Source organism: Stegastes partitus, unplaced genomic scaffold (assembly GCF_000690725.1).
Source record: "Stegastes partitus isolate 25-593 unplaced genomic scaffold, Stegastes_partitus-1.0.2 Scaffold161, whole genome shotgun sequence".
NCBI classification, from domain to species: Eukaryota; Metazoa; Chordata; class Actinopteri; family Pomacentridae; genus Stegastes; species Stegastes partitus.
Window position 1 is genome coordinate 337,701 of NW_007577892.1, and position 21,150 is coordinate 358,850.

The 21,150-nt window shown below is 40.5% G+C and overlaps 2 protein-coding genes across 3 annotated transcripts in view; one reads left to right on the forward strand and one right to left on the reverse strand.

Annotated features, from left to right (window-relative positions):
* Window positions 1-9,737: 9,737 nt before the first annotated feature.
* On the reverse strand, window positions 9,738-16,563 carry cgrrf1 (cell growth regulator with ring finger domain 1). Its single transcript, XM_008279508.1, has 6 exons — window positions 16,345-16,563; window positions 15,291-15,427; window positions 14,648-14,825; window positions 13,562-13,709; window positions 13,056-13,163; window positions 9,738-10,333 (listed from the first exon to the last, which is right to left on the reverse strand). Exons 1-6 carry the CDS (start codon window positions 16,446-16,448, stop codon window positions 10,028-10,030), a joined length of 981 nt encoding a protein of 326 aa, XP_008277730.1. The 5' UTR covers window positions 16,449-16,563; the 3' UTR covers window positions 9,738-10,027.
* A 610-nt stretch (window positions 16,564-17,173) lies between these two features.
* The window catches only part of ddhd1b (DDHD domain containing 1b), a 29,130-nt gene continuing 25,153 nt past the window's right edge, over window positions 17,174-21,150 (forward strand). For both annotated transcript variants that reach the window (XM_008279509.1, XM_008279510.1), the window contains exon 1: window positions 17,174-18,078. In XM_008279509.1, the coding sequence (XP_008277731.1) occupies window positions 17,319-18,078 (760 nt within the window). In that variant the 5' untranslated portion in view covers window positions 17,174-17,318. The remainder of the gene's footprint in view (window positions 18,079-21,150) is intronic.

The following is a 21,150-nucleotide window of genomic DNA, read 5'->3' on the forward strand; positions in this document are numbered from 1 at the left end:
CAATAGAAACATAAAATGGTCCTTTAAAATATTGCTAGGTAAACACTTTAAAAAAAATTTAAATAGATATAAATAAAAAGAGGCAGTAACTAAGGTGAATGGCTATTGACATATAGCAGCATCAGTGAGATGATATAGCAGTAAATAAAAAAATACATTTAAGGTGCACAGTGCCTGGTGACACATGTTAACTGGAATGTTGTGTACATTAAACAGCAGTGATCAGTCAGTGTTTGAGGTTGTTTAATGTTCAAGACACTTTATTGTCATACATAAGTGGACAATGACATTAAGGTGCACAGTCAGGACACGGACTCAAAAAATAGAGAATAAATAGAATAGGTGACAATAACAATAAAACAATGTACATCACTCACACAACAACATCCAATCGGATTCACACAAAACTCTAAAACATCACATATTCACATCAGTACCAAATGTACCCAGGCCAATACAATAGGACAGTCAAATGTTCAAATATTGCACTTCCACCATCAGTGTAATTCATTGTTCAGTATGGGGTAAAAACTGTTCTGAAGTCATGTGGTGCAGGTTTTAATGGATCTGTATCTTCTGCCAGATGGCAGTAGTTCAAAGAGGTGTTGGGCAGGGTGGGAGGGGTCTTTAACCTTAAATGGGCAAGCACGTATACAATTCTTGGAAAATTAATTAATTGCTGTTTTTTAATGTATCAAGGCTAGAATAAGACACTTCCATTTTCAAAATATGATCTTTATTTTCAATTTTACACTCTGTGTCCCTGGAGATATGTTGTCTATTTAGGGTATAAATGTAAAATTTTCCATTTTTAAAAATAGTTCATTTTTTGACTTTTAAAACATGTTACAGGCAATTTAGTAGCTACTCTTTCAAATCCTGCACACAACTTTTTGAAAAATGTTGGAAAAACCTGAACAACTGATGATGAGTCACATATGTATTGAGCGCTGGAAACAAGCCTATGCCTTTTTATATTGTGTATCTGTTGCCCAGTAGTTCCCCACAGCTGGCATTTTCACTTACACCCATGATCAGCTTCATTCCAATGAATGCCTTGATTTCAGAGGCACTGGTGTTGATGCTGCTTCCGATAAGCTGATACGAATACAAGTTTGTCTGGTGAGCAATGACCTCAACGGTGTCCCTATCAAAGAATTTGGAAAAGTACATTTGTGGAAAGCTCATCTCTATTGAAAAGTAAAAATAAATAAATAAACACCCCTTCAACCCCTGCAACGTCACTGGATTTTTTACTTAACAATTCATAATAATGCTTTAATCAATCCCTGAACATCCTTCCTTGCCTTCTCTGGTTTTCTCCCTTCGCTGCCTCATCACTGGAGCTACCACTTAAATGGTGACAACTCATCTTCTTCATCTTCTGTGCTAGTTCCCTCATCTGAATCTGATGAATCATCAGGTGGCAAAACTACAGATGTCGCCACTCTTTTTATTGCAGCATAAAACATGCCCAAAGAAATTCCCAGAAAAAGTGTAAACGTCTGGTGAATTAATCAGTAACACATATTGAATAGTAAAATAAAGAGTAATCAGTATTTCACAGCTTTATATGACTGACTATACAGTGTAGTCCTTAAAACACAAGTATATCTGAGAGCGAGTATTTCTCTTTTATACCCCTATCTGGACAATGTATCCCCCAGGATACAGACATTCAATGCCTGATTATCAAAGCTGTGTAAATGTATTTCATTATTTTTAAACAACAATGCATAAAATCATCCTTAAAGAACAATATTTTATTAAAGCAAGTCCTACCAAGATATAATAAACATGAAGAATATCAGAACTTAACTCATGACCAGTGTCTTTGTCCACGTAGACTGCCATTTTGGAATTTCATGGAAACGTATCAATGTAGTTTTTAATGCTGGCATGAAGTCACATGACCTGGTACTTGACCCATCCCCCCTTAACTTTTTATTACAGAAGGAAGTGCAGATATTTAATGCCCCTCTCCCCCACAGCCTGCCAGATGTTTGTATCTCCCAGGATACAGAAACCATTTCAGGGTTATGTTGTGTGACTTCTGCAGGCAACGTGTGGTGAAGATGTTGTCCAGAGCTGGTAATTGGGAGTTGGTGATGTTCTGTGTAGCTTTTATACTGCTGCAGAGTGTTTTTGTCTGCTGCAGAGTAACTCCCGTACCATGTCAGGATGCCATGAGTCACAATACTCTCGATGGTGCTGTGGTAATAGGCCACAAGCAGGTATTGGGACAGGTTGATCTCCCTGAGTGTTCTGTAACTGCTGCTGTGCCTTTTTTTGTTTTTTACCAACATGTTGGTGTTGACAATCCATTTTAGATCTTCTGTGAAGTGGGTTCCCAAGAATTTAAAACTTCTCACCCTCTTCACCTCCTCGCCATTGATGAACAGTGGTGTGTGTACATCTTTCGTTTTCCAGAAGTCTATTATCAGTTCTTTGTTGTTGTTGTTTTTTTATGTTCAGGTTGAGGTTGTTTTCTTGTATTTCTGGGCCCACTTCAGCCTCTTAACAGTATGGTGATCACACTTAAAAGTGTGATCACCATACTGTTAAGAGATTTGTGGCTGATTCGGAGCACACATGGATTTATGCAGATAAAGGTGCAATGGGAAAGGTTTCTGCCAGACAAATACATCAGATTAAGAGAGCAGCTGCTAAAATGCCATTACAAAGCAGCAAACAGGTATTTGAAGCTGCTGGTACCACTGTAGTCCCACAAACATCAAGGTGTCGGATCCTCCAGAGGCTTGCAGTTATGCATAAACCTTCTATTCAGCCACCCCTAACCAATGATCACAAGCAGTAACGGCTGAAGTGGGCCCAGAAATACATGAAGACTAATTTTTAAACAGTCTTGTTCACTGATGAGTGCTGTGCAACCTTGGATGGTCCAAATGGATGGAGCAGTGGGTGGTTGGTGGACAGCCACCATGTCCCAACAAGGCTGCGACGTCAGCAAGGAGGTGGCGGAGTCAAATTATGGGGAGAGAGCTGGTCGGCCCCTTCAGGGTCCCTGAAGGTGTGAACATGACCTCTGAAAAGTATGTGGAGTTTCTGACTGCCCACTCTCTTCCATGGTACAAAAAGAACTGTGTTTTTCGTTACAAAATTATCTTCATGCATGACAATACACCATCTCTTGCTGCAAGGAATACCTCTGCATCATTGGCTGCTATGGGCATAAACGGAGAGATACTCATGGTGTGGTCTCCATCCTCCCCTGACCTCAATCCTATTGAGAAGCTTTGGAACATCCTCAAGCAAAAGATCTATGAGAGTGGGAGGCTGTTCACATCCAAACAGCAGCTCTGGGAGGCTATTCTGACATCCTGCAAAGAAATTCAAGCAGAAACTCTCCAAAAACTCAGAAGTTCAATGGGTGCAAGAACTGTGAAGCTTCTATCAAATAAGGGATTCTATATTAAAATGTAACTTAACCTGTTAACATGTTTCTGATTGAAATAGCTTTTGATTTCAGTAAATATGACTTCCCAAGGCTGCAAATTCATCAAATGACCATTTTCAGTTCTTTACAACCTACAAAATATTTTGGAACTCTGTTGTGTGTAATAATTTGGAACAGCACATTTTAAGTTTTTATTTTTGAAAAAAATACTGTTTTCATTGGGAGGTTGATGATTTGAAAATTATGCTGTCATTTGCATTAACTACTTAGGAAAATAAAAAAATATAATTTGCATAATAATTTGGAGCATGGTGTACTCAAGTATTTAAAATTATCCTTATATTTAGAATCATGCCACTGTGTCCAATTATTTTTGAGCCTGTAAAAATGGAGGGAGTATGTACAAAATGACTATAATTCCTGAACAATTAATGCAATTATTTTTGTTAAACCCTCTGAGTTAGAGTTGACAGTCTAAACTTCAATTACATCTTGGTTGCTTTAAAAAAAAAATCTATTGTAGTGGTGTTCAGAGGCCAAATCACAAAAAGTTTCACAGTCCAGAAACTTGTGGCACTTACTGTATGAGCATCAAGGCCATACATGGTCAGTGGTGAAAGTATACTTCATCATATACATTACCTGCTGTGTAAAACAATCAGTTACATTTACAGTAAAAATAACTGATACATACTTACAGTACACTGAACAAAAATATAAACACCCCGTGTCAAATATAAGAGTTTTATGAACATTTGGGTTACGCAATATATAGAGAAACTCAAAATATATTTCAGTAATTACTGATCTTCATATCGGCATTGATAACATGGTGGTATGGCCATTTGTAGCGGATTGACAGTCCTTTGAACATGATAGGGGTCAGGTTGAGGAATATGATTTTTCAGTATTTGGTGTGTCCGCCAGCTGCGTCTCTCAGAGCAACACATCTTCTTCGCATGGAGTTGATCAGATTGTCTATGGTGGCCTGTGGAATGTTATTCCATTCCTCCTGGAGTGCCAAACAGAGCTGACCCACATTGCCTGGAACTGGAACACGGTCCCGGACACGCCTATCCAGAACATCCCAAAGATGCTCTATTGGTGACATGTCTGGCAAATATGCAGGCCAGTCCAGAACATCAGTGTCCTCTGTTTGAAGGAATTCCATGCAGATACGAACAAACGGCACAACAATTGGGGTGAGAATCTCGTCCCGATATCTTTGTGCATTAAGGTTCCCTTCAGTGAAGTGCAATGGTGTTCTATGCCCGTATGTGATGCCTGACCACACCATAATGCCACCACCTCCAATAGCAACCCTGGGCATAACATTTGTATCTGCAAACCGTTCACCCACACGGCGCCAGACACACTGTCTTCCATCTGCACGATACAACTGGAACCTGGATTCATCCGTGAACATCACTCTTCTCCAGCGTGCCAAGGGCCATCGGACATGTGCATTCGCCCATGCGAGTCGGTTCCTACGCCCAGCAGTGAGATCCAGACCACGATGAGGGTGCTGAGCATGCAAGTTGGCTTCTCGTAGGCAGTTACAGACAGTCTGAGGTGTGATGCATCTGTTGTGCAGACCAATAGTCTCATCAGCTGTGTGTCGCTGGTCTTAGCCGATCCTGCAGATGGACGAGCTGGATGTGGCGATCTTCTGCTGGAGTGGTCACATGTGGCCAACAAGGATGAGGTCGATTTGCAGTTGTGCCAGTCTGTTGGAAACAAACTCTTAAACGGCCTATGGTCCGATAATGGACATTGAGCCGTGCAGCTACTGCTCTGGTGGACATCCCTGCATCCAACATGCCAATGGCACGTTCCTGCATAACTTGCGACATCTGAGGCATTATGACTTGTGACAAAATTTGACATTTTGGGGTGGCCTTTTATTGTCCCCAGTCCAAGGATTGTCCAGCTGTTGCTCATTTTGTCTGATCACCCACTGGACATGCCCCACCCATGCACTGAGTGAAAAAACAACTCACTGAGTAATGCTCACTGACAGCAAGTTGGGTTAAAAATTATACACAAATCAAGAGAAATATTACTTACAATAAAATGTCAGCAAATGCTCATTTACAGTTGTTAACTCCACATGGCAACTACATTTGACATGGGGCATTTATATTTTTGTTCAGTGTATTTTTAAATGACACAACTATTGAAAGGTCAGCATCACACAATTATTGCTGGGATAAATGTGTGGTGTTAAATGTAAGTGATGCACAACACCATTGCAGTGTTCGTCATTGCTCTCACCACTGGAAAACTGATGCTGTACACAACACTACATGCTATTACTGTTCAATATGCAAATTAAGAAACAATTGGAAATGAAAAAATTGGAATGTGAATTGTGCGTGGTGGTAAGGCAGCTCCAGCAATAACTTGTAAAAAAAAAACAAAACAAAAAAAAACACATCTTTGAAAAACACTTCTACTGACAGTGGATTCTTCAGTTACTTTTTAATGGATGTCCAACAGCACATCAGATGTATTAGCAGAAAATGCTAAAATATGTTAATTTCTTGTACTGTGGAAAGTGAACCCCTTACATGCATTTATGTAAAAAATGTTGTCATAAACTATGGTCAGATCTTCATCCATAGTAAGGGAAACATATCAAAATCTGCCAACTAAATTGTTACCAAACAATTTCTTCACCAATATGTTTTTACAGGTGTGTAATAACATGCTTTAAAATGTTGAAGTTCAACTCCTGTGGGAAACCATGAAAAACCTGCTCAAGTTAAGGTCTCGATAAATGTCGAAAAATCGATTTTTTGATAATCGGGCCTTCAGTAACTTATGAGGGGTCAAATCAGGGTTATTTCTTGATTCTGAGATGATTGTTAGCATTTATATTTCACCACAAATACTCCATTGTTGAAAAAGGCCACACTCACTTTTACATTTACATTCACAGTAGCTTTTATATGACATACTTACACACTGCTCAAAAAAATAAAGGGAACACTAAAATAACACATCCTAGATCTCAATGAATGAAATATTCCAGTTGAAAAACTTCATTATTTACATAGTGGAATGCGTTGAGACCAAAATAACATAAAAATGATCAATGTAAATCAAAATTATTATCCCATGGACGTCTGGATTTGGAATCAGACTTAAAATAAAAGTGGAAAATCACATTACATGCTGATCCAACTTCAGTGGAAATTCCTCAAGACAAGTCAAAATGAGGCTCATTAGTGTGTGTGTGGCCTCCACGTGCCTGTATGACCTCCCTACAACGTCTGGGCATGCTCCTGATGAGGCAGGATGTTCTCCTGAGGGATCTCCTCCCAGACCTGGATTAAAGCATCAGTCAACTCCTGGACAGTCTGTGGTGCAACGTGGCATTGGTGGATGGAACGAGACAGAATGTCCCAGATGTGCTCAGTTGGATTCAGGTCTGGGGAATGGGCAGGCCAGTCCATAGCATCAATGCCTTCATCATGCAGGAACTGCTGACACACTTCAGCCACATGAGGCCTAGCATTGTCATGCATCAGAAGGAACCCAGGGCCCACTGGTGCCAGCATATGGTCTCACAATGGGTCTGAGCATCTCATCCCGGTACCTGATGGCAGTCAGGGTACCTCTGGCTAGCTCATGGAGGGCTGTGCGGCCCTCCAGAGAAATGCCTCCCCACACCATTACTGACACACTGCCAAACCGGTCATGCTGGAGGATGCTGCAGGCAGCAGAAAGTTCTCCACAGCATCTCCAGATTCTGTCACGTCTGTCACATGTGCTCAGTGTGAACCTGCTCACATCCGTGAAGAGCACAAGGCGCCAATGGCCAATCTGCCAACCTGCCAACCTTGGTGTTCTCTGACAAATGCCAATCTTCCTGCACGGTGTTGAGCTGTAAGCACAAGTCCCACTGGTAGACGTGGGGCCCTCATACCACCCTCATGGAGTCTGTTTCTGACAGTCTGAGCAGAAACATGCATATTGGTGGCCTGCTGGAGGTCATTCTGCAGGGCTCTGACAGTGCTTGCCACAGCTCCCATTGGTGTGCCATCCTGGATGAACTGCACTACCTGAGCAACTTCTGTGGGTTGTAGACAGCGCCTCATGCTACCTCTAGGGCTGAGAGCACTGACAAAATGCAAAAGTGACCAAAACATTAGCCAGAAAGGATGAGAACAGAGACATGGTCGGTTGTCACCACCTGCAGAACCACTCCTTTATAGGGGTTGTCTTGCTAACTGCCTCTCATTTCCACCTGTTGTCTGTTCTATTTGCACAACAGCAGGTGAAATTGATTCACAATCAGTGTTGCTTCCTAACTGGACAGGTTGATTTCGTGGAAGTGTGTTTGACTTGGAGTTACATTGTGTTGTTTAGGTGTTCCCTTTATTTTTTGAGCGGTGTATAATACACAGAGTTATTTCTCATTTACAATGTCAGAAGCTTAAAGAGTCATTGTCTGTGTCTCCTTCAGACTCAACAACATCATGACTGCAGTTTCTGCACGTGTAATGCCTTTACAGATTCCACAGGCCCAGATGCACATGACCCCATTCTTCTTGGAGCTGGAGAAGATGTCCGTGTACTCATCCACGTCCCCTGCACAAGTTTTCTGGACATGTTTTGTGCAGGGGACATGGATGCGTACATGGACATCTTTCTTGACACAGAAGCCACCAAGGAGGCATGTTCTCAAGACATGTTCTCAAGGAGAGCTGCAAGGTGGCTCATTGCCTCGCAGCTAGAAGGTCGCTGGTTCGCATTTCGGTGAGGACACCAGGATCTCTCTGGCTTCCTCCCAGTCCAAAAACATGTTGAGATTAATTGGTGACTAAATTTTCCATAGGTGTGATCGTGCGTGGTTGTCTGTCTCTAACTGTAGCCCTGTGATAAGACTAGATACCTGTCCAGGTGTTCCTTGCCTTCACCCTGAGTCAGCTGGGATAGGCTCCAGCCCCCCCACGACCCTAGTGAAGATGAAGGTGTATAGATAATGGATGGATGATCTCAAGGAAGGCGGCGGTCAACCAGAGACTCTACCTCTAACAGAGGGTGCAGCATTCACTCTGCAGTCATGATGTTGTTGAGTCTGAAGAAGACATAGACAATGACGCTTGAAGCTTCTGACACTGAATGAGAAATAACTCTGAGTGTTATGTAAGTATGTGAAATAAAAGCTACTGTGAATGTAAATGTAAAAGTGAGTGTGGCCTTTTTCAACAATGGAGTGTTTGTGGTGAAATATAAATGCTAACAATCATCTCAGAATCAAGAAATAACCCTGATTTGACCCCTCATAAGTTATTTAAGGCCTGATTTTTTTAAAATCGATTTTTCGACAATCATTTATCAGTACCCTAACTTGAGGTTTTTCCAGGGTTTCCCACGGGAGTTGAACTTCAACTTTTTAAAGCATGTTATTACACACCTTTACAAATATATTGGTGAAGAAATTGTTTGGTAACGATTTAGTTGGCAGATTTGTGAAATAGCCATTCAATGAAACCAGATTGGAGGTGTGCATAACAGCTATTGACAAGCACAGTTAACTATTTGCAAGAAACATCTGCTAATGTGAATCCTGCTTTGCAAAAAAAAAAAAAACTATCAGAAGACTTACCATCAAAAACTGTTGATTCGCATAGTATTACATAAAAAGGATTACAAATGAATCTCAAAGATTTCATGTGTTATTCACTCTACAGTTAAACTGCAAATGGAGATGATTTACTTTTGTGACTACTGTCTCTCGAAGAAGGCACATAGCTAAAAAAGACTCCAAAAATACAATGCAAAATGTTCAACAAAATTCCATGGTAACACTAAAGGCTTAAAGCAATCATTGAAGCTGGTTAATATTTCTGTTTGTAAGTCGAACATATGCAAAGCACTGAACAGTCAATGGTGCTGTCCATGGCAGGAAACCACAAAGCAAGCTGTTGGTCTTGATCAAAACATCACTGTGCCCCTTATGTTTGCAAAAGATCACCTTAACACTCCACAGTACTACTGGAACAATGTCTTTTGGATTGTGGGATGTAACAAGGGCACTGCATATCAACCTGAAAACATCATCCCAAAGATAAAGTACAGTGGTGGTAAGATCATGATGTGAGGCTGCTTTGCTGCTTTGCTGCCTGTACGCCTGGATAGCTCACCATTATTGAGTAGAAAAATGGAAGTTTGAGTGGTCCAGTTAGAGCCCAAGTCTCAACCCAATAGAGATGTTGTAAAAGGACCTCAGAGAGCCATTTACACCAGACATTCTAAGATTCTGATTGTGCTGGAACACTTCAAAGGAAGAATGGTCCAAAACTCCACGTGAGGTTCACCCAGTTTTAAAATCCAAGAGTTCACTTACTTTTTAATGGGTGCATTCAAGAACGACATAAAATATTCTATTCGTGGGCTTTTAACTTAACAACATTGCAGAGATTTTACTACCAAAAAGATGGTACATTTTCATTAACACAACAAAATCCTGGTCAACATGCAGTTGGAAGAGACAATTTCTGCATTTTTGCGTGGAAGTTTTATTAATACTGGAGGCAGTATAATGGATTAGCAGTATTGTAGTATGTCTTACATCACAGTCATAGGTTCAATATGGAGTCATTGCTCCACTGCTGGTATTTGTGTCAGGGCAAAGGACTCCAAGACAAAGGCTCTGCAGATGGGGCAGTGCTGGAAGTGTGACACACAGTTGTTACACACACATGCGTGTCTGCATGGCAGAAGCACCCTGTTTACCTCTGCATTCTGACAGACTACACAGTCTCTGCCCATCCCCTCTGCCCAGTTCTCCTCCTCCAGTACTGGACTCTGCTCCACACTGCTGGCTTCCTCATTTGGTTCACTAGGTTGGTCTGACTCACGAGGGCCAGACATATCCCCACTGTCAGCTGACATGAAGAGAGGCTGCAAGAGAGCGGGAGACAAGAGGCATGGATTTCTCACAAGCAAATACTTTGACTTGGCATAGCAGAAAAACATTACACTGCCAATGGCTCCATTCTAATGTGCCAATTCAACTGTGCTAACTCACTTAAAAACCTCCAGCTGATACAAAATGCTGCAGCCAGAGTTCTGACAAGAACCAGTAAGAAAGATCATGTTTCTCCCACATTAGCTTCTCTTCATTAGCTCCCTGTAAAATCCACGACATCATTAAAATCCGTCCCCTTACAAACAGAACTCTTAAATGCCAAGCTCCACTGTACCTTGACAACCTTAATGTACCATAGTACCCTAACAAAGCACTTTGTACAGACTGCAGGTTAACTTGTGGTTCCCAGAGTTTCCAGAAGTAGAATGGGAGGCAGAGCTTTCAGTTACCAGCTCTTCCGTTGTGGAATCAGCTCCCAGTTTGGGTTCGGGAGGCAGACACTCTCTCTACTTTTATTATTAGGCTTAAAATGTTCCTCTTTGACAATGTTATAGTTAGGGCTGACTTGGGGTCACCTGAACTGTCCCTCAGTTATGTTGCTACAGGTCTAGACTGCTGGGGGACTTTCCATGATTCACTGAACACTTCTTTACTTTCCTCTTTCAGTCTCCATGTGGTATATACCACCATTGCATGTCACTAACTTTGTGTCCTCTCTCTCCTGTAGTTTCTATTTTGCTCTCTCTGCAGATATCTCTGGAGCAACACATCTCTCATCTTCAGTAACTGGCCTTCCCGATCTCCAACGTGTTTTTTGTTCTCTTATGTATTGTCTGTTCTCCGTCTGCTATCCTGCTATCTCCACACCATGCCCCTACTCTCATCCCTTGCTTAAATGTGCTCCAAAAGAAACTGTGGCTTTGTTGGGTTCTGTTTAAATTTTGTATGATCTTCACCTTACTATGTGAAGTGCCTTGAGGTGACATATGAAGAGTTCATTTGCAAAAACAGATAACTCCATTTTTGTAGATTTTCAAACAAGGTGTTTTTTTGTTGTTTGCTTGAGACAATATCAATCAAACTGAAGTTGAGTGGATTTGACTCAGTAGAAATGACATGACAAAAATAGAGACAACTTAAGTTTGATTGATATTGTCTCAGGTAGATGATGGAAAAGTGGGTTTTCTGAAAGTTTGTAAAGATGGAGTTATCTGTTTTTGCAAATTAACTCTTCATATGTTGTAAATTAGTGTTAATGAATAAAAAATAAAATTGAATTGATATTATCCTAACAGAGCCTTCGCCTGCAGACTGCTGGTTAACTTGTCGTTCCGAGAGTTTACAGAAGTAGAATGGGAGGCAGAGGTTGTAGCATCCATTACTGAACTTTTTTCACTGAGAGAATACTATCAATGTGGTGGGTGATTTGAATAATATGTTAGATTTGGGGCACTCATTTAAAGGATAACTTGCTCACATGTTTTATGTATTGGTGTCAACTTATGATAAGTCCTAAGACATGAAATAATAATTTAGTTAATGGTTAATACCTTGTTTACAGATGCTTCACAGATATTTTCTAAGCCATCAATTAAGAATATTTTTGCAGTGCCAGGTTGCAGCAAGTCCTCCTCTAGCATTACTTGATTTGTCTTGTATTCTATTTCTTTTTTCTTACAATTTGCATTGGGTGTTTCTAAATTGTTCTTGTAATGACTGTACAGTTTTTCTTTTGGAGCTGCTGTAACGGTGAACTTTCCAGGAGGCGTGCATCATTTGGTGCGTGCAGGCCACTGCTGAGGACGTTGTACGACACTGTGGTGGTATCGGTGGTCTCCTATGTAGTGGTGTACTGGGGAGGGGGGTGCTCTGAGCAGGATAAGAGCAGACTCAACAGACTGATAAAAAAGAGTCAGCTCAGTCTGTGGCTGCCCCCTGTACTCCACTGAGGTGGTGGGAGAGAGGAGGGCACTGGCTAAACTGTCTGCTATTAAAGGAAACACCTCCCACCCTCTGCATCAGACTGTGAACTCCTTAAGCAGTGCATTCAGTGACAGACTGCTACACCCAAAGTGTAAGAAGGAACGTCTCCGCAGATCCTTTATTCCAACATCAGTCAGACTTTACAATGCTGCATTATAAACTCCACTGGCACCTCTGTTACTGCTGCACTTTTTCTACTAACAAACCCATTCCTCTATGTGTAATAACTGTTACTGCCTCATCTTGTGTATATAGTCTTCTTAAAAAGAAAAAAAAATTGTATATAATGTTTTTCTCTTGCAATTTTTGCACTGTGTATTTCTTTTTTCCTACAATTTACACTGGGTGTTTTTAAATTATTCTTGCACTGACTGTACAGTTTTTCTTTTGGAGCTGTTGTAACGGTGAACTTTGCCCACTGTGGGATCAATAAAGTTTATCTTTATCTTTAATCCCTTTATTCTAATCCAGTGACCACTTACCTCCTGGAACCAAAATCCATTCGTAAACAACTGATGTACATTTGCAATACAAAGTTAATGGAGTACAACACGATTTATTCTCATTTAATGATTTAGGAACATTTATAATTGCTGATTGAAACCTTGCCTGATTACTTATTACTTACACAGTCAGCAAATTGATTTGATTGTGGAATATTAGCTTTGAATTCCAGATAAACTAGAATTTTTATTTAAAAATATGGAGCACTTGACTGCCTCAGTTTAAGAGAAAGGCAGAATAAAATGTTTGACCCAAAATGTGACATACCTTTAACTCGTACATGTTCCCTTGTGAAGTGAGAAGGTACTGAAAGAGGATTCGTGCAGAAAGGTTGTATTTTTCATCAGGAACATGAATAACTGTCACACTTGCCACCTGAAAGTGAAAAGACAGTATAATAAATGAGCTTTTTTAAACACTTGTCTCGATGGGCCAATTTATGTTTTTTCAAAACATCACAATTCATTCCGTTTGTATGAACAAGATATTGCAGATAATGCAGCCCATTTCAGTCTCTCCAGGAAGTCATTAATAGTGTTGCAGTTGGTTGTTCAATTCAGTCTCAGAAACAGCTGATAAACAAGTGAAACAAAATGCAAGATAGAGAGAAGTAGACAGTTAAGTGCCCTAGAAACATTGCTGTGGTGAAAACATAGATATGAAGCTTGAGACTATGACATGAGTCTGGTCATCTTGCTCCAGCACACCAACACACTTACTCAAGTGCTTTCAGTTCCATAAAAAACAAGGATGGCTACACGAGATGAACTCACAATATTGTATGTGCGTCTGGCTTCTGCCTCTGCCATAGTTAGTACAGCCACAAGAGGGTAGCGTTCTCTTGGCAGCGGCCCAAAATCTGTGATGCCCTGATCAGCAGGAAGCTGTGTATAGTGTTCTTCTCTGTTTTCCCTGCTGATACTGAGAGGGTGGGGTCAAAGAGGCTAATATTAGGATGGACTTTAACAGGCAAAACAAGTCAAATAAATACCCTAGTCTTCATGAGTATGTATTGTGTCACCATGACAAAATGATTGCATCGACTACTTTGATTTCAACTGTTATAATAGTACTGTGCCAACATTATAATACCTACCCCAAAACACTTAAACATTGTTAATTAACACATATGGGAGGTTTAATCTGATTACCTTGATCAGTATTTCTATCAAACGTATTCAATTATTCTCATAGTAAACTGACCAAAAACAAACATTACCTTATTTCAGAATTACTATCATGCCTCCAGTGTTGTTACTTTCAGCTTTCTCAACATCTAAACATAATCCAAATTACTAAACACTCGACATTTGCTATGTTGAGTTATCAAATCATCAACACTAAAAATCATATGATGCGTTTTTAGCTATCACCAGCACCCTTCGAGATTTAAGGCTAACCTTTACCCCAGGGGTGTCCAATCCTGGTCATTGAGGGCCACAATCCTGCATGTTTTAGATGTTTCCCTCTTCCAACACACCTGATTCAAATGATCAGGATCGTTATCAGGCTTCTGCAGAGCTTGATGATGAGCTGATCATTTGAATCAGGTGTGTTGGAAGAGGGAAACATGCAGGATTGTGGCCCTTGACGACCAGGATTGGACACCCCTGCTTTACCCTCTGCCTATATGGAGTATAACCTAGTAAGGGGAAGCACTGAACAACTATATGTTTTTATTGCTTAATTTAATTATATTTTCTTCAGTCACATAGTATAACAACAAAACGTTTTAGTTATAGTGCCTAAACTTTTGCACATACAGTAAATATAAAGATATTGGGTTAGGATAGGCCAGGTCGGATCATGTGATCCAAACCTAGAATTACCATGTTTCTTGTTAGCAATGTAAAGGATACTGGAACACCTGGTAGTGTTTGTACTTGAGGTGTAGTGCTTCCTGGAAATGTTTGGGAGTACTAAGCCTCGGGCCGTGCTGGTGGGCCTGCAGCGCTCCCTGCAGGGCATTGACCTCACAGCCCCAGAAACAGCTCAGGATACAGGGCTCTAGACAGCAAGGCCTCAATGACACACCACCTGCGAAGGATTGTATGTTAATATTATCATAACATGGGATACAACAGATAAAGGTACTACTCAATGGTATTATTGATTGTAAAATCCTGGGGACATCTGGAGGCAGGATTCATAGCCCTGCATATTCATTGGTGTCAAAGTTCTTCATTGGAGATCTTCAAATATCCACATGGATGCCTTGAATTCAACAACAGACCCAGAACCAAAATTATATCTACATTGTGTATTTTCTAAGTAGTAATTTCTGTTGATTTTCATGATACCATTTTAGAAACACTGTTCCACACATGGAAGGTGTACAGCATGATCTCTACTACTCTGGGACAGGAAGGATAAACAGTTATTCTTTTGTACTAGTAAGCCTTTACTATTGTTGAGGGCATTGAACATCCCCCACACAACAAGTTATGCTATATTTACGCTTCCCAGTGACTACATTATGTTCCAAAAGATGATTGTTCTCACCAATGACACATGCTGGCCCAGATCCCAACACCAAGGTGAAGGGATTGGTCACCTGAACCATTTGTCTCTCAGGTGTTAGTATGATCGTCTCTGTCTCCTCATAGCTGCGAAGAATCACAGGGACATCAAAGCCAAACCTACAGGACATGACGCAGACAGAGCAAAATGTGAATCACCACAGAGTGGGTTCAGCTGATGCTGCTCACTTCTATCTTAACCTTCAAATAAATAAAAGGCTAAGAAGTTATGCACAAGAAAAATCTGTTGAAATATTCATTTCTTGTAGTGACTGCCACCCCAATAACTGTCTACCCAATTTGTAGTCCAAAAACGGGTTATATCTACAACTACTGCTAATTCTGTTACTTTAGAAGGGGGTATTCATGTATCTCCAAAGATTCTGATATCACAAGAAATATATAACTTGTACTGGAGGACAACGAAAATTAGTAAAGTCCCTGATCATTTTATGTGTTGTCTTACATATCAAAGTTGATCTGTTGGTATAGTCAGTCAACAGGTCAACTTTGATATCTCTTACCAACAACTGTTTTCATTGAAGTAACACATTGCCATTTTCTTGTGCCATCCATGGTGGTGTAATAGCAGTGAGTCGTTTAGTCCTTATTTAGTTATTACTGTAACGTAGTTCATATTAGTTTACATTCATAGACTTTCCTCGTTTCAATCTTTTGTTACAACACGTGTGTATATAAAAAACCTACTTCATTACCAGTGAATGAATTTGGCTGAAAATGTTTGTGAACATCAGTGATGGTAAGAAGCTACAGACGCTGATATTACAGCAGTAGCAGCTCTGGCTGCATCTGACGGCTACGTATGTACGGTGTGTATTCCAGTCAAAGCTAATTTTGAGGTGGTACCCTAATGCAATGGCCCGTGGTAATCCCATCCAAGCTCATATAATAACTGACAACAGTAGCCTTTGTCGACGAAATCCGAAGAACACACTTGGCTCCAATATGTAAAGATAATGTATCGAACTGTTATGGTCAGGACACTAGGTAAACTAACTTGGCTAAATATCACTTACCAGCCGAGCACCATGGCGGCGGTTATTACGAAACATAAAGAAACCACACCAATGTAAAACAGTGGCGAGTACTCATATAACGTGACTAGAAAACCCGCTGCCATTTCATAACATGCATATCGCAAAATAAGCCATTTTATTTAAAAATGAAAATAATAATAATAATAAAGTACAAGTAAACACTTTCCGTGACAGCCATTCCAGGAACTGCTCAACTAGAACTACGGTGGCCTGAAAGGTACATAACACGCCTTACGCTTTTCGGAGGCATTGATCCTAAAATTTGGTTCGATCAGAAGTCAGTTTTATAGTCAGTTCAAAATGTATGCTCATTTAAATATTTAACTGTCTAAATTCAGATGCAGTCTTAAATCCTCAAATTTGAGCTCACAACCTAAATTAGTCAAACTCCCAGCGAAAGCGAGAACAAACTGGCCTTCAAATGTAAAGTATATAAATATATCTTGAATGAGCTCTCTGCAATCTATGCTTAAAATGACGCAGTAAATACACGGAAAAATAAAACCTACATTGACAGTTGCATTTTCAGTCAATATATATATCCGTATTATAGGTGCAGTGTACTATGATTTTAGAAAATGCTTGCTCTTGCTCGCTTTAGTCAATTTATTTTGAATTATTGAACAGGAAGTTTAATTTTTCGTATTTGGTTTGACATTTTAAACCAACTGAGATTATCATCCTGGTTATTTCAGACAATATTCCGGCAGTTATCACGAAAACTGGGATTGCAATCGAGAGTATGTGCATTCAGTAAAGCGGCAAGTGTACATGTTTTGTATGTAGTTTTGTAGCTATAATGTTGAGAAGTTATATTCGTAGGTCAGAGCATTTCGACATACAGATGTTACCAGCTGGGGAGAAAGACCGTTAATCTGGTATAATCATCTGGGAGATCATTGTGATTTTTACGAGGCTTTTATGTACAGCGCATAATAATTTGCAGTAACATCATGAGCAATATGAAGGATAAACCGACTATTCGTCAACAGAGCTCGGAAAATAACTCTGTCAGCAGTAGTGAATGGGATATGGCAAATGATGTGTTTGTGTCCGGCTTCGATGACAATCAGATGGGAGACAGTGTTGATGCGGTGGACAGTGACCCAGTGCAGCCCGGCTTGGACAGACATCTGCCCCTGTTAAGGGGGGACTCGCAGTTGTCCCAGGATGGCATGATGCTGGGCCTGGCTGGGGAGGAATATTCTGGATCATCGTATCTGGACATTGTTTCAAACTACACCGAAAACGATGGGAATGTCACAACCAAGAAGCGCATACGGTCCAATAGTTCCAGGCACCGAGGTGACATCGTCACGGAGCTGGGACCAGAGGAGGTCCGGTGGTTTTACAAAGAGGATAAGCGGACATGGAAGCCATTCGTCGGACACGACTCTTTAAAAATCGAGATTATCTATCGCAGATTCTGCGAACAGAACCCTAACAGGATCAAACGCCACATTGATCCAGCTGAGGCCGACGTAAAGGAGACAGTCAAATCCGGCGAGGTCCGGCCCGAAAGCTTGGCCGTGGACATAGGAAGCGTCCGGGCGGACCCGGCGCTGCAGCGGGACAGAGGGCTGCAGCGCTCATTGTCAGAGGAGATAAAAGACTCGGAGGACATCAGTGTCAGCGTGGAGGCAGTGTGTGTCAGAGGGGGGCTATACGAAGTGGATGTCAGGGAGAAGGAATGCTACCCTGTTTACTGGAACCGTGAGCATGTCAACGATTTCAAATCAGTGTTAAAGCTGTTACACTCTACTGCTACTTTTAGGTTTCTAATACTATTAGCACAACTGCTACCACCAGTGTAGCGCTGCAACTGTTCAATCACTTTTCTTCCTTCCATTCTTTCTTTCTTTCTTTCTTTCTTTCTTTCTTTTTTAACGAACAAATAGGAGGTAAAATTATTACGACTTATGCTACTGCTAACACCACCTCCTGTTTATACCATGTACCACCAGATATCTTTTCCACAATAAATCGGCCGTAATATTAGCTGTAGACTCAATAATATTACTGCAAGCACTACAAAAAAGATACAAGGGGATATTCACATTACAGTAAGCACAGAAAAGCAGAACATCATCCCACTGTGGAAGCTGCCGCCAGAAAATATCACAAGCCATCTAGGCCAAAATCGAATATTTCATTTGGACATGCATGACTGAATATACAATATGCATGAACATGACTATATGTGTGCCTGTATGTGTACTGCTCATGTGCCTCTCTCTCTCTCTCTCTATCTCTCTCTCTCTCTATATATATATATATATATATACAGTCATGGAAAAAAATATTAGACCACCACTCTTGTTTTCTTCAATTTCTTGTTCATTTTAAAGCCTGGTACAACTATAGGTACATTTGTTTGGACAAGTATAATGATAACCAAAATAGCCCACAAGAGTTTAATTTAAGAGCTGATATCTAGTCATTCTCTTGATAATAGCCAAAATCACTTAAGTTCTTACAGCAATAGCTATGGCATTGTACTGCTAAAAACAGTGCTTTTAGGCATTCCATGTTTTCTTTTGTCTGTTTTAGTGACATGATACACACAGGAGTTAGTACTTGATTGCATAACCATTGTTTTTGATGATTGCAGCCATGCGTCTTAGCATGCTCTCCACCAGCTTCTGACATTGTTCTGCTGTCACAGAAGACCATTCTTGTTGCACAAATTCAAACACATTTGCTTTGTTTTTGGGCTTGTGGTTCTCCATTTTGCCTTTGATGATTTTCCACAGGTTTTCCATTGGCTTTAGATCTGGTGATTGAGCAGGCCAAAGCATGGTTGGAATGTTCTGGTTCTCCATGCAGGCTTTAGCTGACCTTGCCGTGTGACAAGGGGCATTGTCTTGTTGGAAAATCCAGTCATTCAAGGCAGGAAAGAGTTTTCCAGCTGATGGAAGAAGAGTGTTTTTAAGAGTAGCCCTGTACATGACTTGGTTCACTCACTCTTCACACAATTGCATTTGCCTTGTTCCACCCATACTGAAACAACCCCAGACCTGATCCACCCCCATGTTTTACTGTTGGGGCAAGACAGTCTGGTTTGTAGGCTTCTCCAGGCTTCCTCCTGACCAGTAGTTCATCAGTCATCAACAGTCCAATCCTTGTGATCTCCAGCAAAGAGTAACAGGGCTTTCCTCTGTCTTTTGTTGATGAAGGGCTCTTCGATGTGCCGTGAAACTTCAGATAAGCTTCAAGAAGTTGGTTTTGAATTGTCTTTGCCAAACAAGTCACATTTCTCGACAGTGACCACTCATTTTTAAGGTCCCTGGAGGTCTGACGATGATTCCAGACACAGGAACAGATGAGTGCCTGGTCATCTCAAGGGGTAGAAAGACATTTCCTGCAGCAACCAGCTAGCAATTTGGTAGTCCCATGTTGGGCTTGTTTTTTCTTGGTGTGATGAACGGCTGTCTTGGAGATCTTCCGTTTTTTTATTACCTGTCTCTCACTCATGCCAATTTCCAGCAGTGCCAAGATGGCTGCCTTTGTGGCTTCACATAATTCTTTTGTTTTAGGCATTATGTGAGAGCTGACAACTTCTGAGTTGTGCTATGGCTTGAATGTAAGCAGGAAATCACTCCAGGCCTTTGTATGTGCAGTGCTGCTTATGACATGAAATGGTCTCTTATATACTCTGGGAATACAATCAAGCTTAAGTGAAGTCTTATGTAATCAGCTGCTTTTTTTTGTCATGTTCATTGTGTTCTTCAGGTAACATACCTTTAGTGGCACCAGGCATTAAAATGAACAAGAAATTGAAGAAAACAAGGGTGGTCTAATATTTTTTTCCATGACTCTATATATATATATATATGCCTATATGTGTGTGTGTGTGTGTGTGTGTGTGTGTGTGAGACAGCATGCATGTAGATGCAAGTGCTTACCGTTACATAGGTACAGTCGTGAAAAAAAGTTTACATACACTTTCCAATATCATGCATATCATGGCAGGCTTGAGTTTACAGTGAGTTCTACAACTTAATTTTCTATGGAATGATTTAAACACATGCATCTTTGTCACAAAAAAACAGCCTTAGTTTTTAGCACTTTTAGTTTTATCACAGATTTTTCTTACAGTTCTTCTTGAAACTGACAAAATGTTCCAGGTGAAAAATATTCATACAGCAACTTGAATTGACAGTTTTGGTGATGATTTTGTGAAAATCAAATTTTCTTAGTGGCAATGCCTGCAGTGAATTAGAGGCTGCTGGAACACAAGTGTCAGTGCCTAAGGTCTAGCATCTTAGAGACTGCTGTGCATGAAGGAATCCCTTTCTCCAGACATGGCACCTTAAAACTTGACCAAAGTTTGTTGCTGATCATATGGACAAAGAAAATACATTCTGGAAGGAAGTTCTCTTGCCAGATGAAACAAAAACTGAGCTATTTGAGCTATATATATTATTGTGGATGGCTAACAAAAGCGCCTAGTTGAGGTGACAATGGCCAAGCAACATTTTACACACACACACACACACACACACATTTATATTTATATATACATATATATATATGCAGGGCTTAAAGTGAAAAATAATCCTGAACCTGAACTTTTTTGCTTTTATGTGGGGGTATCTCGCTAATTAGTAAGATTTTTAGATATCTGCCTTTCCAAACTCAGACTACAGATTATAGTAACACCAAAGAAGGTCAATCGGTCGTGGTAGGTACTCCATCTGACTACAACATGGTGCAAATATATTGTTTAGCAACCAATCAGTAAAAGACATGGAAAAAGGACATTGATTCACCTTTTAAAAATAT